The sequence below is a fragment of the Mustelus asterias genome, unplaced genomic scaffold (assembly GCF_964213995.1).
Source record: "Mustelus asterias unplaced genomic scaffold, sMusAst1.hap1.1 HAP1_SCAFFOLD_331, whole genome shotgun sequence".
Lineage (NCBI taxonomy): Eukaryota > Metazoa > Chordata > Chondrichthyes > Carcharhiniformes > Triakidae > Mustelus > Mustelus asterias.
The window spans coordinates 107,938-127,549 of record NW_027590293.1 but is presented as its reverse complement, the minus strand read 5'-3'; the positions used below and the strand labels follow the sequence as shown (position 1 = coordinate 127,549).

The 19,612-nt window shown below is 46.1% G+C and overlaps 2 protein-coding genes across 3 annotated transcripts in view; one reads left to right on the top strand and one right to left on the bottom strand.

The window, feature by feature from the left end:
* LOC144486394 (uncharacterized) overlaps positions 1–19,612 on the top strand; it is a 159,061-nt gene that overhangs the window by 100,969 nt on the left and 38,480 nt on the right. Inside the window, 1 exon segment of the mRNA XM_078204430.1 lies at positions 16,337–16,896. Within this exon segment, the coding sequence (XP_078060556.1) occupies positions 16,337–16,896 (560 nt within the window).
* LOC144486400 (uncharacterized) overlaps positions 2,656–19,612 on the bottom strand; it is a 67,567-nt gene continuing 50,610 nt past the window's right edge. Inside the window, exons 1-2 of one of the 2 annotated variants that reach the window (XM_078204438.1) lie at positions 6,050–6,080; positions 2,656–4,725 (exon numbers count right to left, since the gene is read on the bottom strand). In XM_078204438.1, the coding sequence (XP_078060564.1) occupies positions 3,515–4,357 (843 nt within the window). In that variant the 5' untranslated portion in view covers positions 4,358–4,725; positions 6,050–6,080 and the 3' untranslated portion in view covers positions 2,656–3,514. Of the gene's footprint in view, positions 4,726–6,049; positions 6,081–19,612 lie in introns of those variants that run through there. The other variant, XM_078204439.1, reaches the window with a different exon arrangement.

Below are 19,612 nucleotides of genomic sequence, written 5' to 3'. Positions count from 1 at the left end.
AACTTATCAATACAATGATAAGAGAATAGAGCCAACGTTTTGAGTCTGGATGACACTTCAGAAGTGCTCTTATGAAGGGTCATCCAGACTCGAAGCATTGGTCTATTCTCTCTCCACAGATGCTGTCAGACCTGCTGAGACTTTCCAGCATTTTCTGTTTTTGTTTCAGATTCCAGCATCCACAGTATTTTACTTTTATGATAAAATGATTAGTTCTGATTGGAATCCCCACGACCCTCCCGCAAAACAGAGGGAGTGGTGGCAGAAGGAGAAAAAGGATAAGGATGATAAAGGCTGGGTTCTGATTCTCATGTCGAACTAACAAAACGAGTGAATCAGTTTATAAAGAACAGAAGTTACCCGTCCCAAACAAAAACTGATCAAATTAAAATTATTCGGATGAGGAAGAAAACAAAAAGAATAATAGATGAAGTTTAAAATTAAGATTGTTTTGTTGTTAGAGAAGATTTTTAAAATTATGTAAAGTGATGTAATTGTGTGCCAAGTTTTTGCTGCTCACTCCCCACTCCTTTAGGTTCTGTAGAAAAGTTAACCCTTTCAGCAGACAGTTCATTTGTTTTTAAATCGCCCGGAAACTTATGTCTATTTTGCTTTATAATTGAGGATTTATGGGAACCAGTTAAATGTGGAAATTTTAAGCATAGCCACCAAGACCATATTCGTTTGCGGTGTGACCCCGAGTCAGGAACAGTTTCAGAGTCAGCAACCATTACTGAGAACATGGCAGAGGGTCATGCTGCTGTGGATGTTCACCAGGAAATGGTTCCTGTGTTTCCAGCTTTGCCAGTTGACTCTGCTGTGGGAGTGGAAGAGGAATGTTCATGTACAGATTCTCAAACTACCTCTTCACCTCGCATTCCAGATCCACCATGACAAGATTTACCAGTGGTATTGTACAGGTTGCAATGCAACCACAAAGCTCCTGACAGACTTCCGTATTGTTAAAGACATTACTTTGTTGTATTTCTGTCCTGATGGGGGATTGAAATTTAAGGGGAGGAGGAGTGTTACAGAGTGTTCTTCTCAACCTTCTGAGCACGTGCGGGCTTTCAGTCTGCAAGTCCAGGCTGGTTCCAGTGCTCCTGTTTCCTTTTGTTTGCCAATGATTTTTAAACGTTGTTATTTATTTATATAAAGAACATTCTGCTTTTCACAATGCATTTGACTCCCTTGTTTGTGGAGTGAAGTTCCCACAATTGTAAAGCAGGAGATTAGTTAAATGGACAGCCTGAATTGAGAGACAATTAAAGAATAAATGATTCATTAATACAGTTGTTAAGCTGGAAATGTAAATTTGAACACAAAAGTTTATAACGTTTCGAATTATAAAGATATAAAGAATGTTTAAAATGCTGTGAGGATTATAAGACGTTCCCTTCTGGGGCCAACAGAATAGAAAAAAACAGATAACAAGACTTGTTAGCGTGGCGCGGTGCCACAGTGGTTAGCACTGCTGCCTCACAGTGCCAGGGACCTGGGTTCGATTCCCGGCTTGGGTGACTGCAGAGTCTGCACGTTCTCCCCGTGTCTGCGTGGGTTTCCTCCGGGTGCTCCAGTTTGTTCCCAAAGTCCAAAGGACATTCGGGTTAGGTGGATTGGCTATGCTAAATTCTCCCTCGGTGTACCCGAACAGATGCCGGATTGTTGCAACTGGAGGGATTTTCCCAGTAACTTCATTGCAGTGTTAATGTCAGCCTACTTGTGACATTAATAAATAAACTTTAAAACATTGTTAACATTGACTGGAGGGAATGAATTGGCTCCTGTTCAAGGTGTCTCAACATTGAATGACTGATATTAACCAATTATTGGTCAACACTCAGGCTACCCCAAGCTAAGAGATATCGTTTGAGAGAAAGAATTGTCTCAAAATTCAGACAATTTGTGCAATTAGCTAAAAACCAAACCAGTTTCATTATTGACAAGTTATAGACCAATTGGCTAATTCCCAACAACTGGCTGAGCTGGGCTTTCTACATTTTGAAAGTATAAAAAAGGGGATTCAAGAAACAAATTTGGCAAAAGTTTTAAAAGTTCAAGGTGTTTTTAAGTTTATTTATTAGTGTCACACATCGGCTTCCTTTCACACTGCAATGAAGTTACTCTGAAAATCCCCCAGTCACCACACTCTGGCGCCTGTTCGGGTAAACTGAGGGAGAATTTAGCATGCTCAATGTATCTAACCAGCAAGTCCTTCGGTCTGTGGGAGAAAACCCACACAGACAGGGGGAGAATATGCAGACTCTGTACAGACAGTGACCCAAGCCAGGTCCCTGGTGCTGTGAGGCAGCAGTGCTAACCACTGTGCCCTACAGAGAGGTATTGGGAGCTGTTGATTTTACAAGTTATCCGTGTTTTCAGAGCCACCACTTCATGTCCTGGTCTGAGAGGGATGGAGAGAAGTTAAAGTTAAGCTTTCTCCTTTACTGTTGATCGATACTTTGCTTTTTTATCTTTCTGACTTGTTACATTTTTAATGGTGAATAAACTTTCTGAATTCACCATTTAAAGTGTTCTTTCTTGCCAAATGGTTAAGTCACTGGAACCTGGGTGATTTATGATTAGGGAGGTTGTTGTAAACAAGCGAACCCCATAAATCTTAGTTCAAACAAATCAAAATTCTTACATATGGAATGCAGTCCTTTATTCTGAGAGAAATTGAACATTGAAGTAAAGATGTTCTGCTTCAGTTATACAGGGCGTTGCTGAAACTGCATCTTGAATAGTGGCTGCAGTTTTTGTCTCCTATTAAACAAAGGATTGTAGAATCCCAACAGTACAGACAGAGGCCGTTCTGTCCATCGAGTCTGTACCAAACACCATCCCATCCAGGCCCTATTCCCATAACCACATGCATTTACTCCAGCCAGTCCGCCTGACACTAAAGGTCAATTTATCATGGCCAATCAACCTAACCCACACATCTTTGGACTGTGGGAGGAAACCGGAGCACCCAGAGGAAACCCACGCAGACACGGGGAGAATGTACAAACTCCACACAGACAGTGACCCAGGCTGGAATTGAACCTGGGTCCCTGGCGTTGTGAGGCAGCAGTGCTAACCACTGTGCTGCCGTGCTGTCCCATTTTATAAATACCATGGAAGCAGTTCAGAGGAGATTTACTAGATTGACTCCAATCCAGTAGTGTGAAATATTAACTCTGTTTCTCTCTCCAGAGATGCTGCCAGACCTGCTGCGTTTTTCCAGTCCTTTCTGTATTTATTTCAGATCTAACTGTAGTGGTCGGAAAAACACTATTTACTATCCAGGATAAAATAAATGTCCTTCATCAGCTTTTGTGGATCATTTCAGTGGAAATGTGCTCTCCCAGGCTCAAAGAGCATCAGCCCACTGGAAGCAAAGTTGTGAGACCGGCCAGTCCAGCAGAAAGAAACCGTCCGACCCTCCCACTTCACCAACTGTCAGAATGAACATGGTTCAGTCCTGGATGTGATTAATAGCAGCAATAACAGCAGAATCCAACACCTGTCATCATTTGTGAACTCGCTGGTGTCTCCGCAGGCTGGATGACTGAGTGAATCCCTTCCCACACAAACAGCAGGTGAACGGTCTCTCCCCAGTGTGAACTCGCTGGTGCTCCTGCAGGCTGGATGACGTTCTAAATCTCTTTGTGCAGTGAGAGCAGCTGAACGGTCTCTCCTCAGTGTGAATGCGCTGGTGTATAACCAGATCCCGAGAACTTTTGAAACCACTGCCACAGTCAGAGCATTTAAAGGGTCTCTCCTGGGTGTGAGTGAGATTGTGACTCAGCAGGCTGGATGAATGAGTGAATCCCTTCCCACACACAGAGCAGGTGAACGGTCTCTCCCTGGTGTGAATTCGCTGGTGCTCCCGCAGGTGGGATGATGTTCTAAATGTCTTTGTGCAGTGAGAGCAGCTGAACGGTCTCTCCCCAGTGTGAATCCGCTGGTGGATCATCAGTTCCCGAGAGCTTTTGAAACTACTTCCACAGTCAGAGCATTTAAAGGGTTTCTCATTGCTGTGAGTGACTTTGTGTTTCGACAGATTGGATAACTGCATAAATCCTTTCCCACACACCAAGCAGGTGAATGGTCTCTCTCCAGTGTGAACGCGCTGGTGTCTCTGCAGATCGGGTAAATGAGCGAATCCGTTCCCACACTCAAAGCAGATGAACGCTCTTTCTCCAGTGTGAACCAGTCGATGTCGCTGCAGATGATATAACCGAGTGAATCCCTTCCCACACACAGAACAGGTGTACGGCTTCTCTCCAGTGTGAATACGTCGATGGGTTTGCAGCTCAGAGGGGGTTTTGCAACCCTTCCCACAGTCCCCACATTTCCACGGTTTCTCCATGTTGCAGGTGTCCTTGTGTTGCTCCAGGTTTGACCATCAGTTGAAGTCTCACACAGAACAAGATTATAGTGCCCTGCTGTGATGGTGCAATATTGTTTACGGCTGTGTAACTGGGAAGCTCTTTCCACAGTCACTGCATGGGAAAATCTCAGTTGATTTTGTGTGTGTGTGTGTGTGTGTGTGTCAGTCCTGTTCCAGTCACACTGATGTTTAAAGACTGCTAAAGCCGACAGAACAGAGAAACATTTCTCCTTCTGGATTCAAAGACCGAAGATATTCAGGTCCCGATGAATTGAGTGACTCTGTCAGATGTTGATGTGATGTTTGGTTTGAGATTTCTGTCTGTAAAATCCTCAACTTCTGATATCCTGTAAAAGGAGTTTACAAAGGTTATCACTGACAGTACAGGATAGAAATTCAGAACAGACAATTCGAGTTTCCATGGAACATTATTTCCACTCTCATTCCCCAAGAGCTGCAAATCTCCATCCCACACACTCTCCCTCCATTCTCACTCTGCTGTATCTAATATTCACCCTCCCAATTCTCCTGTAGGTGCTGATTGACAGATCCATGCTCACTGCTTCCTGTCCTGGACAGAGAGAGCTGGAAATCTCCATGCAGGCTGCCAGACAGATATATGTCGATCTGACTGGACTAACAATGTGTGGAACATACCGACTGGATTCACTTCCTTTCCCTTCAGTTGCTGCAAGTCCCCAATTTCCCCCAGAATGAGAAAAGAAATGGAAAGGGGGAGAAAATAAAGTGTTTTACTCACAGATGTTGGCCTCTTTTAAGGCCAAACCAAATAAACAAACTCAAGTTAAATCAGGACAAAGTAAAAGGGGCAGCTCCCCAAAAGGAGGGGGAACAGCCCGAACAAAAATCAAAGTACAAAGGAAACTTAAAAACATCAAATCAAAGTGTGATTATTAGGGTCGATAACGCACCCCAACACCTGCAGTGCCCAACGGGGGCGGAAGGCGTCAACCGCGCCCGTGGACACCACATGCTCCCTCTCCAGTGACACCTGGCCACGAACGTAGCCGCAGTAGAGGGGCAGACAGTCAGGGTGGACGGCCCCCTCGATCGCCCGCTGCCTGGACCGATAAATGGCACGCTTCGCCAGGCCCAGGAGCAGGTTCACGAGGAAGTCGCCATCCTGACCCACCCCTCTCTGCGTGGGTTTCCTCCAGGTGGTCCGGTTTCCTCCCACGGTCCAAAGATGTGCGGGTTAGGTCGATTGGCTATGCTAAAACAAATTGCCACTTAGTGTCCTGGGATGCATAAATTCGAAGGATTAGCGGGTAAAATATGTAGGGATATGGGGGTAGGGCCTGGGTGGGATTGTGGTCGGTGCAGACTCGATGGGCCGAATGGCCTCTTTCTGTGCTGTAGGGTTTCTATGATTCTATTGTCCCTCTGAAGACAGAGGTTCTGAACCAGCCCCTGAAACCACGCCCATTGTGACCCGCCACCGACAGCAGCGCATGCGCTCTCCTTCCCCGCTGAAACAAGATGGCGGACGATAACCGGGGCCTGTTCCCGGGATAAAAGCCTGGGAGCTGTAAACCCGGGACCTGCAGGGTCTATTCGGGCCGTGCGGCCTACAGCGGGTGTTTGTGAAGCCAGAGCTCCCGCCCTACCCCGACTCCCGGCTCCATTTCTCCCGCAGCCCCACCGACTCACCCGTTGAAAAAAGCATCTCCCGCATTCATGGGGCTCTGGGCAAAGTGACACTGCGCACGCTCCAGATATAGCACCGCGCCTGCGCAATAGGCTCCTGTGGAATGAATAGGACACTTTCACACCCGCAGGGGCACCTGGGAATTAATGGCGTCATTGTCAATCAAAGACAATAATAGAAAATTATCTTGTGCAATTAAGATCAATTAATTTTTAAAAATGCATTCCTCGGAATTTGTGCGCTGCCATTCTCTATTTCTAAAATTAATTTAAACCAGTGCTCTCCTGTGGGAATACCCCGAGTTTTAAAAACTTTTCCCACTGGTTTCCTCTCCTCTCTCTGCTCTCCTGAAGGTGCTCACACTGGTTGGGTAAGTCCCACAGAGACTGGTTTCTTGCACTTTGTTTCTCCTGATGCTGTTTTATGGAATGATACATCACAGATGGAAACCACTTGGCACATCCTGCCCAGTCGGGCTGTCTTTAAGATTTGTCCAATTAATCCCACAGCCCTGCTGGCAGAGTGAGAACGATATCTATATGTACTGCAGCAATGCAGGAGGTGAATGGAAAATGTTTTCCAGTTGCATACCTCTCAGACACACTCACCCCTAGAAAGATAAATTGGCCCTGTGTACTAAGAACAAAGAAAATTGCAGCACAGGAACTGGCCGTTCGGCCCTCCAAGCCTGCACCGACCATACTGCCCGACTTAACTAAAACCCACTACCCTCCCAGGGACCATATCCCTCTATTCCCATCTCATTCATGTACTTGTCAAGACGTCGCTTAAAAGTCAAGACCGTATCTGCTTCCACTACCTCCCCCGGCAATGAATACCAGGCACCCACCACTCTCTGTGTAAAACATCTGCCTCGTACATCTCTTTTAAACTTTACCCCTCGCACCTTAAACCTATTCCCCACAGTAATTGACTCTTCCACCCTGGGAAAAAGCTTCTGACAATCCACTCTTTCCATGCCTCTCATAATCTTGTAGACTTCTATCAGGTCTCCCCTCAACCTCCATCGCTCAAGTGAGAACAAACCAAGTTTCTCCAACCTCTCCTCAAAGCTAATGCCCTCCATACCAGGCAACATCCTGGTAAATCTTTTCTGGACCCTCTCCAAAGCCTTCCTTCTGGTAGTGTGGCGACCAGAATTGAACACTATATTCCAAGTGCGGCCTAACTAAGGTTCTATAAAGCTGCAACATGGCTTGCCAATTTTAAACTCAATGCCCCAGCCGATGAAGGTAAGCAAGCCGTATACCTTCTTGATGACCTTCTCCATCTGCATTGCCACTTTCAGTAATCTGTGTACCTGTACACCCAGATCCCTCTGCCTATCAATATTGTTAAAGGTTCTGCCATTTACTGTATATTTCCTATCTGTATTAGACCTTCCAAACTGCATTACCTCACATTTGTCCGGGTTAAACTCCATCTGTCATCTCTCCACCCAAGTCTCCAACTGGCCTATATCCTGCTGTATCCTCTGATGGTCCTAATCACTATCCGCAAATCCACCAACCTTTGTGTCGTCCGCAAACGTACCTATCAATCCAGTTACATTTTCCTCCAAATCATTTATATATATTATATATATCCTGTGTGAATTCACTGTTGTGTCCAAAGACTGGATGGCCCAGCAAAATCCTTCCCACACAAGGAGCAGGTGAACAATCTCTCCCCAGTGTGAACTCGCTGATGTGCACTGAGGTTGGATGAACATGAGAACCCCTTTCCACAGGTGGAGCAGCTGAACGGCCTCTCCTCAGTGTGAATTTGCTGGTGTAACAGCAGGTGGGATAGTGAATCCTTTCCCAAACACAGAACAGATGGCCTCGCTCCAGTGTGACTGAGTCTATGGTTTTCCAGCAAGTACAGATAATTGAATCCTTTATCACAATCATCACATTTCCATGGTTTCTCCATTTTCCCAGCCCTAATGTGACCGTGTCGATGGGTTTCCAACCGGGATGGATAATTGAATCCTTTACCACAATCCTCACATTTCCACGGTTTGTCCATGGTGCTGGTGTCCTTCTGTCTCTCCAGGTTGGATGATTAGTTGAAGCCTCATCCACATACAGACCATGGTGTGATGTTTTTCAGGCTATGTAACTGGTTAAAGCTCTATCCACAGTCAGTTCACTGGAGCACTCTCACTTGGGTGTATGTGTGTGTCTCAGTTCTTTTTCTGTCACATTGAATTTCGAAATTTTCTTCCACTGACAAAACAGGGAACGATTTATCCCTCCACTGTCAAAAGCAATCATATTTAGGTCATGATGAATCGAATGGCTCTGTCAGACTTTGATCTGAAGTTTAGTTTGAGTTTCCTGTCTGTGAATCTTCCTCTTCTAGTTCCCTGCACAAAGAGTTTTAAAAAACTGCTTCAGAACAGACAATTTCAGTTTCCACGAAACATTTCTCTGTCTCATTTATCTTGAGCTGTAATCCCCATCCCACACACTCTCTCTTGTCCCTGAGCTGAAATCAATCTCATTGCCCCATCTCCACTCTGAGCCCAGCTCCCTCTCCCTCCAGCTGGATTCAGTCCTGCAGGCCATGTGCAGATTGAGAGTACAATCAAGGAGTCAATTATTTTCCGTCCAAGTCAGGGGCCGTGCAGCCCCACTGACTCTGTTGTTACCACAATGGGCACACGTGCTCTGCTCACCAATGAAACACCACAATGACCATTAACATCGGCCTGTTCCTTGGAAAAGCTCCATTTTATTTGTGCCACAACAGCAGCGGAATTACCTCCTGCACAGGCACAAAGGTATCATCAGTCACAGAAAATAATTGTGGGAGTTACAAATATTGCGTCCACAGTTGCGTGGACCTGCAGAGTTTCACTGGCTGTCTTGTCTGGAGACAATACACATCTTTTTAGCCTGTCTTGATGCTCTCTCCACTCCCATTGTTTTGTTTCTTAAAGACTGGATTAGTTGTAAGTATTCGCATTCCAACCATTATTCATGTAAATTGAGTCTGTGTCTTTATAAATTCTGTTTGTGAACAGAATTCCCACTCACCTGAAGAAGGGGCTTAGAGCCTCGAAAGCTTGTGTGGCTTTTGCTACCAAATAAACCTGTTGGACTTTAACCAGGTGTTGTTAAACTTCTTACTGTGTTTACCCCAGTCCAACGCCGGCATCTCCACATCATGACCACATCACAATGCCCGGGGACTGATTGACGGCAGCTCCGGACCAATAGGAAGAGGGGGCGGGTCTGGAGGACCGAGCTGGAGCGGCTGGTCCTCCAACCAATCGGAGTGAAGGAGGGGCGGGACCTGAAGCATTCGCAGTGCGGGTAATGGCGACGGACGGACGGTTTTAACTCGGAAGCGAGATCAATCCGAGGTAGAGGGCGGCGTGCGGGGAATGATAAATGTGGCGGGTGGGTGGAGAGACTTTGTAAGCATGTTGTTCAAACCCAATCCCCGGAAATGAACTTCCCGGTTCCCCCCCTTTGTACCAAATGGAGCGGCAGCTTGTAGTGTTAGACCCGGGCTGACTGCCGCCATTGAGGCTGCATGTGGGAGGCCGGCAGGGATTGTGATCGGAGAGTGAAGCCCTGACGTCACAATGGAATGGGTGGGAGTGTGAGGTCACAATGGAATGGGTGAGAGTGTGATGTCACAATGGAATGGGTGAGAGTGTGACGTCACAATGGAATGGGTGAGAGTGTGATGTCACAATGGAATGGGTGAGGGTTCCAGATGAGCTGAGACTGGGCTGGAGTCGGGCGATGGCACTGACATGTGGCCCGGTGGCACAGTGGTTAGTGCAGCTGCCTAACAGCGCCAGGGACCCGGGTTCAATTCCAGCCTCGGGTCACTGTCTGTGCAGAGTTTCTACATTCCCCCCGTGTCTGTGTGGGTTTCCTCCGGGTGTTCCGGTTTCCTTCCACAGTCCAAAGATGTGCCGGTTAGACGGATTGGCCATGATAAATTGCCACTTGGTATCAGGGGGATTAACAGGTAAATATGTGGATAGGGCCTGGATGGGATTGTTGTCGGTGCAGGCTCGATGGGCTGAATGGCCTCCTCTTACAATGTATTTTATGATTCATTACTGTTAATTAATTAATTACTTTGAATGAAGGTGGTCTTGATGATGATGTGGACGTGGCTGGAAGCTCATATTGGGATGAACTATTTCACCCTGGTTGTGAACAGCCTAGTTCAGCCTCAGACAGTAAGTAATGTCACAACTCCAGGTTAAAATCCAACAGGTTAATTTGGTGGCATAAGCCACAGGATTTTGGAGCGCTGCTCTTCATCAGGTGAGTGGGAGTTCTATTCACAAACAGGGCACAGAGACACAAACTCAATTTACAAAATAATGGTTGGAAGAGTCTTTACAGGTAATCAAGTCTTAAAGGTACAGACAATGTGAGTGGAGAGAGGGTGAAGCACAGGTTAAAGAGATGTGTATTGTCTCCAGCCAGGACAGTTAGTGAGATTTTGCAAGCCCAGGCAAGTTGTGGGGGTTACAGATAGTGTGACATGAACCCAAGATCCCGGTTGAGGCCGTCCTCATGTGTGATTGACAGATCCATGCTCACTGCTTCTTGCCCTGGATGCAGAGAGCTGAAAATTTCCATGCAGGCTGCCAGACAAATAAATAAGAACATAAGAAATAGGAGCAGGAGTAGGCCATCTAGCCCCTCGAGCCTGCCCGGCATTCAATAAGATCATGGCTGATCTGACGTGGATCAGTACCACTTACCCGCCTGATCCCCATAACCCTTAATTCCCTTACCGATCAGGAATCCATCCATCCGCGCTTTAAACCTATTCAGCGAGGTAGCCTCCACCACCTCAGTGGGCAGAGAATTCCAGAGATTCACCACCCTCTGGGAGAAGAAGTTCCTCCTCAACTCTGTCTTAAACCGACCCCCCTTTATTTTGAGGCTGTGTCCTCTAGTTTTAACTTCCTTACTAAGTGGAAAGAATCTCTCCGCCTCCACCCTATCCAGCCCCCGCATTATCTTATAAGTCTCCATAAGATCCCCCCTCATCCTTCTAAACTCCAACGAGTACAAACCCAATCTCCTCAGCCTCTCCTCATAATCCAAACCCCTCATCTCCGGTATCAACCTGGTGAACCTCCTCTGCACTCCCTCCAATGCCAATATATCCTTCCTCATATAAGGGGACCAATACTGCACACAGTATTCCAGCTGCGGCCTCACCAATGCCCTGTACAGGTGCATCAAGACATCCCTGCTTTTATATTCTATCCCCTTCGCAATATAGGCCAACATCCCATTTGCCTTCTTGATCACCTGTTGTACCTGCAGACTGGGCTTTTGCGTCTCATGCACAAGGACCCCCAGGTCCCTTTGCACGGTAGCATGTTTTAATTTGTTTCCATTGAGATAGTAATCCCATTTGTTATTATTTCCTCAAGTGTATAACCTCGCATTTGTCAACGTTATACTCCATTTGCCATATCCTCGCCCACTCACTCAGCCTGTCCAAATCTCTCTGCAGATCTTCTCCGTCCTCCACACGATTCACTTTTCCACTTATCTTTGTGTCGTCTGCAAACTTCGTTACCCTACACTCCGTCCCCTCCTCCAGATCATCTATATAAATGGTAAACAGTTGCGGCCCGAGTACCGATCCCTGCGGCACGCCACTAGTTACCTTCCTCCAACCGGAAAAACACCCATTTATTCCGACTCTTTGCTTCCTGTCGGATAGCCAGTCCCCAATCCACTTTAACACACTACCCCCAACTCCGTGTGCCCTAATCTTCTTCAGCAGCCTTTTATGGGGCACCTTATCAAACGCCTTTTGGAAATCCAAAAACACCGCATCCACCGGTTCTCCTCCATCAACCGCCCTAGTCACATCTTCATAAAAATCCAACATGTTCGTCAAGCACGACTTTCCCCTCATGAATCCATGCTGCGTCTGATTGATCGAACCATTTCTATCCAGATGCCCTGCTATCTCCTCTTTAATAATGGATTCCAGCATTTTCCCTACTACAGACGTTAAGCTGACCGGCCTATAGTTACCCGCCTTTTGTCTCCTTCCTTTTTTAAACAGCGGCGTAACATTAGCCGTTTTCCAATCAACCGGCACTACCCCAGAATGCAACGAGTTTTGATAAATAATCACTAACGCATCCACTATTACCTCTGACATTTAAGACCATAAGACCATAAGACATAGGAGCGGAAGTAAGGCCATTCGGCCCATCGAGTCCACTCCACCATTCAATCATGGTTGATTTCAACTCCATTTACCCGCTCTCTCCCCATAGCCCTTAATTCCTCGAGAAATCAAGAATTTATCAATTTCTGTCTTGAAGACGCTCAACGTCTCGGCCTCCACAGCCCTCTGTGGCAATGAATTCCACAGACCCACCACTCTCTGGCTGAAGAAATTTCTCCTCATCTCTGTTCTAAAGTGACTCCCTTTTATTCTAAGGCTGTGCCCCCGCGTCCTAGTCTCCCCTGTTAATGGAAACAACTTCCCTACGTCCATCCTATCTAAGCCGTTCATTATCTTGTAAGTTTCTATCAGATCTCCCCTCAACCTCCTAAACTCCAATGAATATAATCCCACGATCCTCAGACGTTCATCGTATGTCAGGCCTACCATTCCTGGGATCATCCGTGTGAATCTCCGCTGGACCCGCTCCAGTGCCAGTATGTCCTTCCTGAGGTGTGGGGCCCAAAATTGCTCACAGTACTCCAAATGGGGCCTAACCAGTGCTTTATAAAGCCTCAGAAGTACATCCCTGCTTTTGTATTCCAAGCCTCTTGAGATAAATGACAACATTACATTTGCTTTCTTAATTACGGACTCAACCTGCAAGTTTACCTTTAGAGAATCCTGGACGAGGACTCCCAAGTCCCTTTGCACTTTAGCATTATGAATTTTGTCACCGTTTAGAAAATAGTCCATGCCTCTATTCTTTTTTCCAAAGTGTACGACCTCGCACTTGCCCACGTTGAATTTCATCAGCCACTTCTTGGACCACTCTCCTAAACTGTCTAAATCTTTCTGCAGCCTCCCCACCTCCTCAATACTACCTGCCCCTCCACCTATCTTTGTATCATCGGCAAACTTGGCCAGAATGCTCCTTTCAATACCCTGGGATGCTTTCCATCCGGACCCGGGGACTTGTCCACCTTCAGTCCCATTAGTCTACCCAGCACTGCCTCTCTGGTAACATTAATTGTATTAATGGGATACGGCACGGTAGCACAGTGGTTAGCACTGCTGCTTCACAGCTCCAGGGTCCCGGGTTCGATTCCCGGCTCGGGTCACTGTCTGTGTGGAGTTTGCACATTCTCCTCGTGTCTGCGTGGGTTTCCTCCGGGTGCTCCGGTTTCCTCCCACAGTCCAAAGATGTGCGGGTTAGGTTGATTGGCCAGGTTAAAAAAATTGTCCCTTAGAGTCCTGGGATGCGTAGGTTAGAGGGATTAACGGGTAAAATATGTGGGGGTAGGGCCTGGGTGGGATTGTGGTCGGTGCAGACTCGATGGGCCGAATGGCCTCCTTCTGCACTGTAGGGTTTCTATGATTTCTATGAAGTATTTCTCCTGCTGCCAACCCTCTATCGTTAATATTTGGCAAACTATTTGTGTCCTCCACCGTGAAGACCGACACAAAAAACTTATTTAAAGACTCAGCCATATCCTCATTTCCCACTATTAACTCCCCCCTCTCATCCTCCAAGGGTCCAACATTCACTCTCGTCACTCTATTCCTTTTTATATATTTATAAAAACTTTTACTATCATTTTTTATATTAATTGCTAGCCTAGCTTCATAGTCTATCCTTCCTTTCTTTATCACTTTCTTAGTTTCTCTTTGTTGTTTCTTAAATTTTTCCCAATCACTTGTTTCTCCACTATTTTTGGCCACTCTGTACGCAGCTGTTTTTATTTTAATACTCTCCTTTATTTCCTTCGTTATCCACGGCTGGTTCTCCCTTTTCTTACAATCCTTGTTTTTTGCTGGAATATATTTTTGCTGAGAACTGAAAAGGATCTCCTTAAAAATCCTCCACTGTTCTCAGCTATCCTACCTGCCAGCCTGCTCTCCCAGTCTACCTTAGCCAATTCATCCCTCATCCTATCATATTTCCCTCTGTTCAAACAGAGGACACTGGTTTGGGACCAAACTTTCTCCTCTTCCATCTGAATCAGAAATTCGACCATATTGTGGTCACTAGACCCAAGAGGGTCCTTCACAATAAGATCCTTAATTCTACCTACCTCGTTACACAATACCAGATCCAAAATAGCTCGTTCCCTCGTCGGTTCCGTAACATGCTGTTCAAGGAAACTATCCCGACAGCATTCTAAGAACTCTTCCTCCATTCCACCCTTACCGACTTGAGTCTGCCAGTCAATGTGCATGTTGAAGTCCCCCATGATTATTGCCGTTCCGTTTTTACACGCATCCCTTATCTGCTTGTTTATAGCCCTCCCTACCTCAACATTATTATTTGGGGGCCAATACACCACACCTACTAGTGTCTTTCTCCCTCTACTATTCCTCATCTCTACCCATAATGATTCCACGTTTTGTTCCTCAGAGCCTATGTCATCCCTCAGTACTACCCTGATATTATCTCTTATTAATAGCGCGACCCCACCACCTTTTCCTTCCTGTCTATTCTTCCTAAACGCCTGATACCCCTGGATATTCATCTCCCAGTCCTGGTCACCTTTCAGCCACGTTTCTGTAATGGCCACTAGATCGTACCCACTTGTGCTGATTTGCACCATCAACTCATTTACCTTGTTCCGAATGCTTCGTGCATTCAGGCAAAGTGTCCTTATTCCAGCTTTTATCTGGACCCGCTTTGATGAGTCTACATTACTGGAGTAAAAATGTGTGGAATATACAGACCGAATTCACTTCATTCCCTTCAGTTGCTGCAAGTCCCCAATTTCCCCCAGAATGAGAAAAGAAATGGAAAGGGGGAAACATTGATTTCCTCCCAGATGTTGTCCAGAGGAGGAAGTTTCAATCTGAAGCTCATTGGACAACTTCCGCATTGTGACATCACAATGGAGCCTGCCTGAATCAGCGAATAGGAATCTCTCTTCCTACATCAAGAGCTGATGTTTCTTGTCTAGATGACCCTTTGTCAAAGCTCTGAAACATCTGTTCTTTTCTCTCCATACAGATGCTGCCAGACCTGCTGAGAATGGGGAGACAGTGTGTGGGATGGAGATTTACAGCTTTTGGGGAATGAGAGAGGCAAGAATGTTCCATAGAAATTGTCTGTTCTGAATTTCTATGCTGTACTGACACTGATGACTTTTGTAAACTCGTTTTACAGGATATTGAAAGAGGAATCACAGGCCGAAATCTCAAACGTCATGTCTAGACGTGACAGAGTCATATTCCTTGGGACCTCAATATCATCGGACTTTGAATCCAGAAGGAGAAATGATTGTCCGGTCTGTCGATTTGAAATGTCAGTGTGAGTGAAAAAGCATCAACACACTGCCACACTTGAGTGAGTGTGTTCCAATGCACTGACTAAAAAGCTTTAACCAGTTACACAGTTTGAATAAATATCACACCATTCACAGCGGGGAGAGACTGTAATCTTGTTCTGAGTGTGGGCGAAGTTTCAACTAATTGTCCAGTCAAGAGAGAGGTAAGGACACCTGCACCATGGAGAAACCATGGAAATGTGGGGACTGTGGGAAGGGATACAGAGCCCCATCTAAGCTGGAAGCTCATCGACGCAGCCACACTGGGGAGAGACCATTCACCTGCTCTCAATGTGGGAAGGGATTCACTCGATTATCCCTCCTGCAGAGACACCAGCAAGTTCACACTGGAGAGAGGCCATTTTCCTGCTCTCAATGTGAGAAGGGATTCAGTCAGTTATCCGACCTGCAGAGACACCAGCGAGTTCACACTGGGGAGAGGCCGTTCACCTGCTCTCAGTGTGGGAAGGGATTCACTCAATTATCCACCCTGCGGACACATGAACGAGTTCACACTGGGGAGAGGCCATTCACCTGCTCTCAGTGTGGGAAGGGATTCATTCTGTTATCCAGCCTGCGGATACACCAGCGAGTTCACACTGGGGAGAAACCATTCACCTGCTCTCAGTGTGGGAAGGGATTCATTCAGTTTTCCAGCTTGCAGAAACACCAGCACGTTCACACAGGAGAGAGGCTGTTCACCTGCTCTCAGTGTGGGAAGGGATTCACTCGGTCATCCCTCCTGCAGAGACACCAGCGAGTTCACAGTGGGAGAGGCCATTCAACTGTTCTCAGTGTGGGAAGGGATTCACTCAGTCATCCATCCTGCGGACACACCAGCGAGTTCACACTGGGGAGAGATCGTTCACCTGCTCTCAGTGTGGGAAGGGATTCACTCAGTCAGCCGACCTGCAGAGACACCAGCTACGTCACACAGGGGAGAGGCCGTTCACCTGCTCTCAGTGTGGGAAGGGATTCATTCTGTTATCCAGCCTGCGAATACACCAGCGAGTTCACACTGGGGAGAAACCATTCATCTGTTCTCAGTGTGGGAAGGGATTCACTAACTCATCTGATCTGCGGACACACCAGCGAGTTCACACAGGGGAGAGGCCGTTCACCTGCTCTCAGTGTGGGAAGGGATTCACTCAGTCATCCCACCTGCAGAGACACCAGCGAGTTCACACTGGGGAGAGACCATTCGACTGTTCTCAGTGTGGGAAGGGATTCACTCAGTCATCCAACTTGCAGACACACCAGCGAGTTCACACTGGGGAGAGGCCGTTCACCTGCTCTCAATGTGGGAAGGGATTCAGAGTTTCATCCCACCTGCTGAGACACCAACAAGTTCACGAGTGATGACAGGGGTTGGATTCTGCTGTTATTGTTTCTGCTCTCAATTATATCCAGGACTGCATTTTGTTCATTCTCACAGTTGGTCAATGGGGAGGGTCGGAGGGTTTCTTTCTGCTGGACTGGCCGGTCTCATGACTTTGCCTCCAGTGGGCTGATGCTCTTTGAGTCTTGTTGCGAATACCTGGTTTTTAGATTTCACAAGGATCACAGAGTGACAGGATGTTAGGAAGTTATAGAGGTTTACAACATGGAAACAGGCCCTTCGGCCCAACTTGTCCATTCCGCTCAGTTTTTACCACTAAGCTAGTCCCAATTGCCCGTATTTTGCCCATATCCCTCTATACCCATCTTACCCATGTAACTGTCTAAATGCTTTTTAAAAGACAGAATTGCACCCACCTCTACCACTGCCTCTGGCAACTTGTTCCAGACACTCACCACCATCTGAGTGAAAAATTGCCCCTCTGGACCCTTTTGTATCTCTCCCCTCTCACCTTAAACCTAAAACTAAGAACAAGAAATGTATCGATAAAATGATTAGAGAATAGAGCCAACATTTTGAGTCTGAATGACACTTCATAAGAGTTGTTATGAAGGGTCATCCAGTATTGAAACTTTGGCTCCATTCTTCACAGGTGCTGTCAGACCCGCTGAGATTTTCCAGCATTTTGTGTTTTTGTTTCAGATTCCAGTATCTGCAGTATTTTACTCTTCTGATGAAATGATTAGTTCTGATTGGAATCCCCATGACCCTCCTTCAAAACAGAGGGAGTGGTGGCAGAAGGAGAAAAATGATAAGGATGATAAAGTCTGGGTTCTGATTCTCCGAGCCCATGAAGAATTAACAAAATGAGTGAACCAGTTTATAAAGAACAGAAGTTACCCATCCCTAACAAAAACTGATCAAATTAAAATAATTAGGTTGAGGAAGAGAACAAAAGAATTCATAGATAAAGTTTAAAATCAACTTTGTTTTGTTGTTAGAGAAGTTTTTAAAAATTATGTAAAGTGATGTAACTGTGTGCCAAGTTTCTTCTCTCACTCCCCACCCCTTTAGGTTCTGTAGAAAAGTTAACCCTTTCAGCAGACAGTTGATTTAGTCATGGAGTTATAGAGGTTTCCAGCTTGGAAACGGGCCCTTCAGCCCAACTTGTCCATGCCGCCCCTTTTTTAACTCCTGTGCTCATCCCAATTGTCCACGTTTGGTCCATATCCCTCGACACCCATCTTACCCATGTAACTCTAAACGCTTTTTAAAAGACAAAATTGTACCTGCCTCTACTACTACCTCTGGCACCTTTTTCCAGACACTCACCACCCTCTGTGTGAAACAAGTGCCCCTCTGGACCCTTCTGTATCTCTCCCCTCTCACCTTAAACCTATGCCCTCTAGTTTTAGACTCCCCTACCCTTGGGAAAAGATATTGACTATCTAGCTGATCTATGCCCCTCATTATTTTATAGACCTCTATAAGTTCACCCCTAAGCCTCTTACATTCCAGGGAAAAAAGTCCCAGTCTATCCAGCCTCTCTTTATAACTCAAACCATCAAGTCCCGGTAGCATCCTAATAAATCTTTTCTGCAGTCTTTCTAGTTTAATAATATCCTTTCTATAATAGGGTGACCAGAACTGTACACAGTATTCCAAGTGTGGCCTTACCAATGTCTTGTAAAACTTCAACAAGACATTCCAACTCCTGTATTCAATGTTCTGACCAACATGCAGAATGCCTTCTTCACCACTCTGTCCACCTGCAACTCCATTTTCAAGGAGCTATGTACCTGTACCCCTAGATTTCTGTTCTGTAACTCTCCCCAACACCCTACCATTAACTGAGTAAGTCCTGTCCTGGTTCGATCGCCCAAAATGTATTACCTCGCATTTATCTAAATTAAACTCCATCTGCCATTCGTCAGCCCACTGGCCCAATTGATCAAGATCGCGCTACAATCCTAGATAGCCTTCTCCACTGTCCACGATGCCACCAACTTTGGTGTCATCTGAAAACGTACTACCCATGCCTCCTACATTCTCATCCAAATCATTAATATAAATGACAAATAACAGTGGACCCAGCACCGATCCTTCAGGCACGCCGCTGGTCACAGGCTCCAGTTTGAAAAACAACCTTCGACAACCACCCTGTCTTCTGTCATCAAGCCAATTTTGTATCCATTTGGCTAACTCACCCTGGATTTCATTAGATTTAACCTTAAGCAACAACCTACCTTGCGGTACCTTGTCAAAGGCCTTGCTAAAGTCCACGTAGACAGCATCACCTGTACTGCCCTGATCTACCTTCTTGGTTACCCCTTCAAAAAACTCAATCAAATTTGTGAGACATGATTTTCCACTCACAAAGCCATGCTGACCGTCCCTAATCAGTCCTTGTGTCTCCAAATGCCTGTAGATCCTGTCTCTCAAATACCTTCTTACAACTTACAGATGTGAATCACACCGCCCTTTAGTTCCCAGGCTTTTCCCTGCAGCCCTTTTTAAACAAAGGCTCCACATTTGCCACCCTCCAATCTTTAGGTACCTCACCCGTGACTATCGATGATTCAAATATCTCTGCTCGGAGACCCGCAATTTCCTCCCTAGCCTCCCACAGTGTTCTGGGATACACTTCATCAGGTCCCGGGGATTTATCTACCTTGATGCGCTTTATGACTTCCAGCACCTCCTTCTCTGTTATAAGTACACTTCTCAAGACA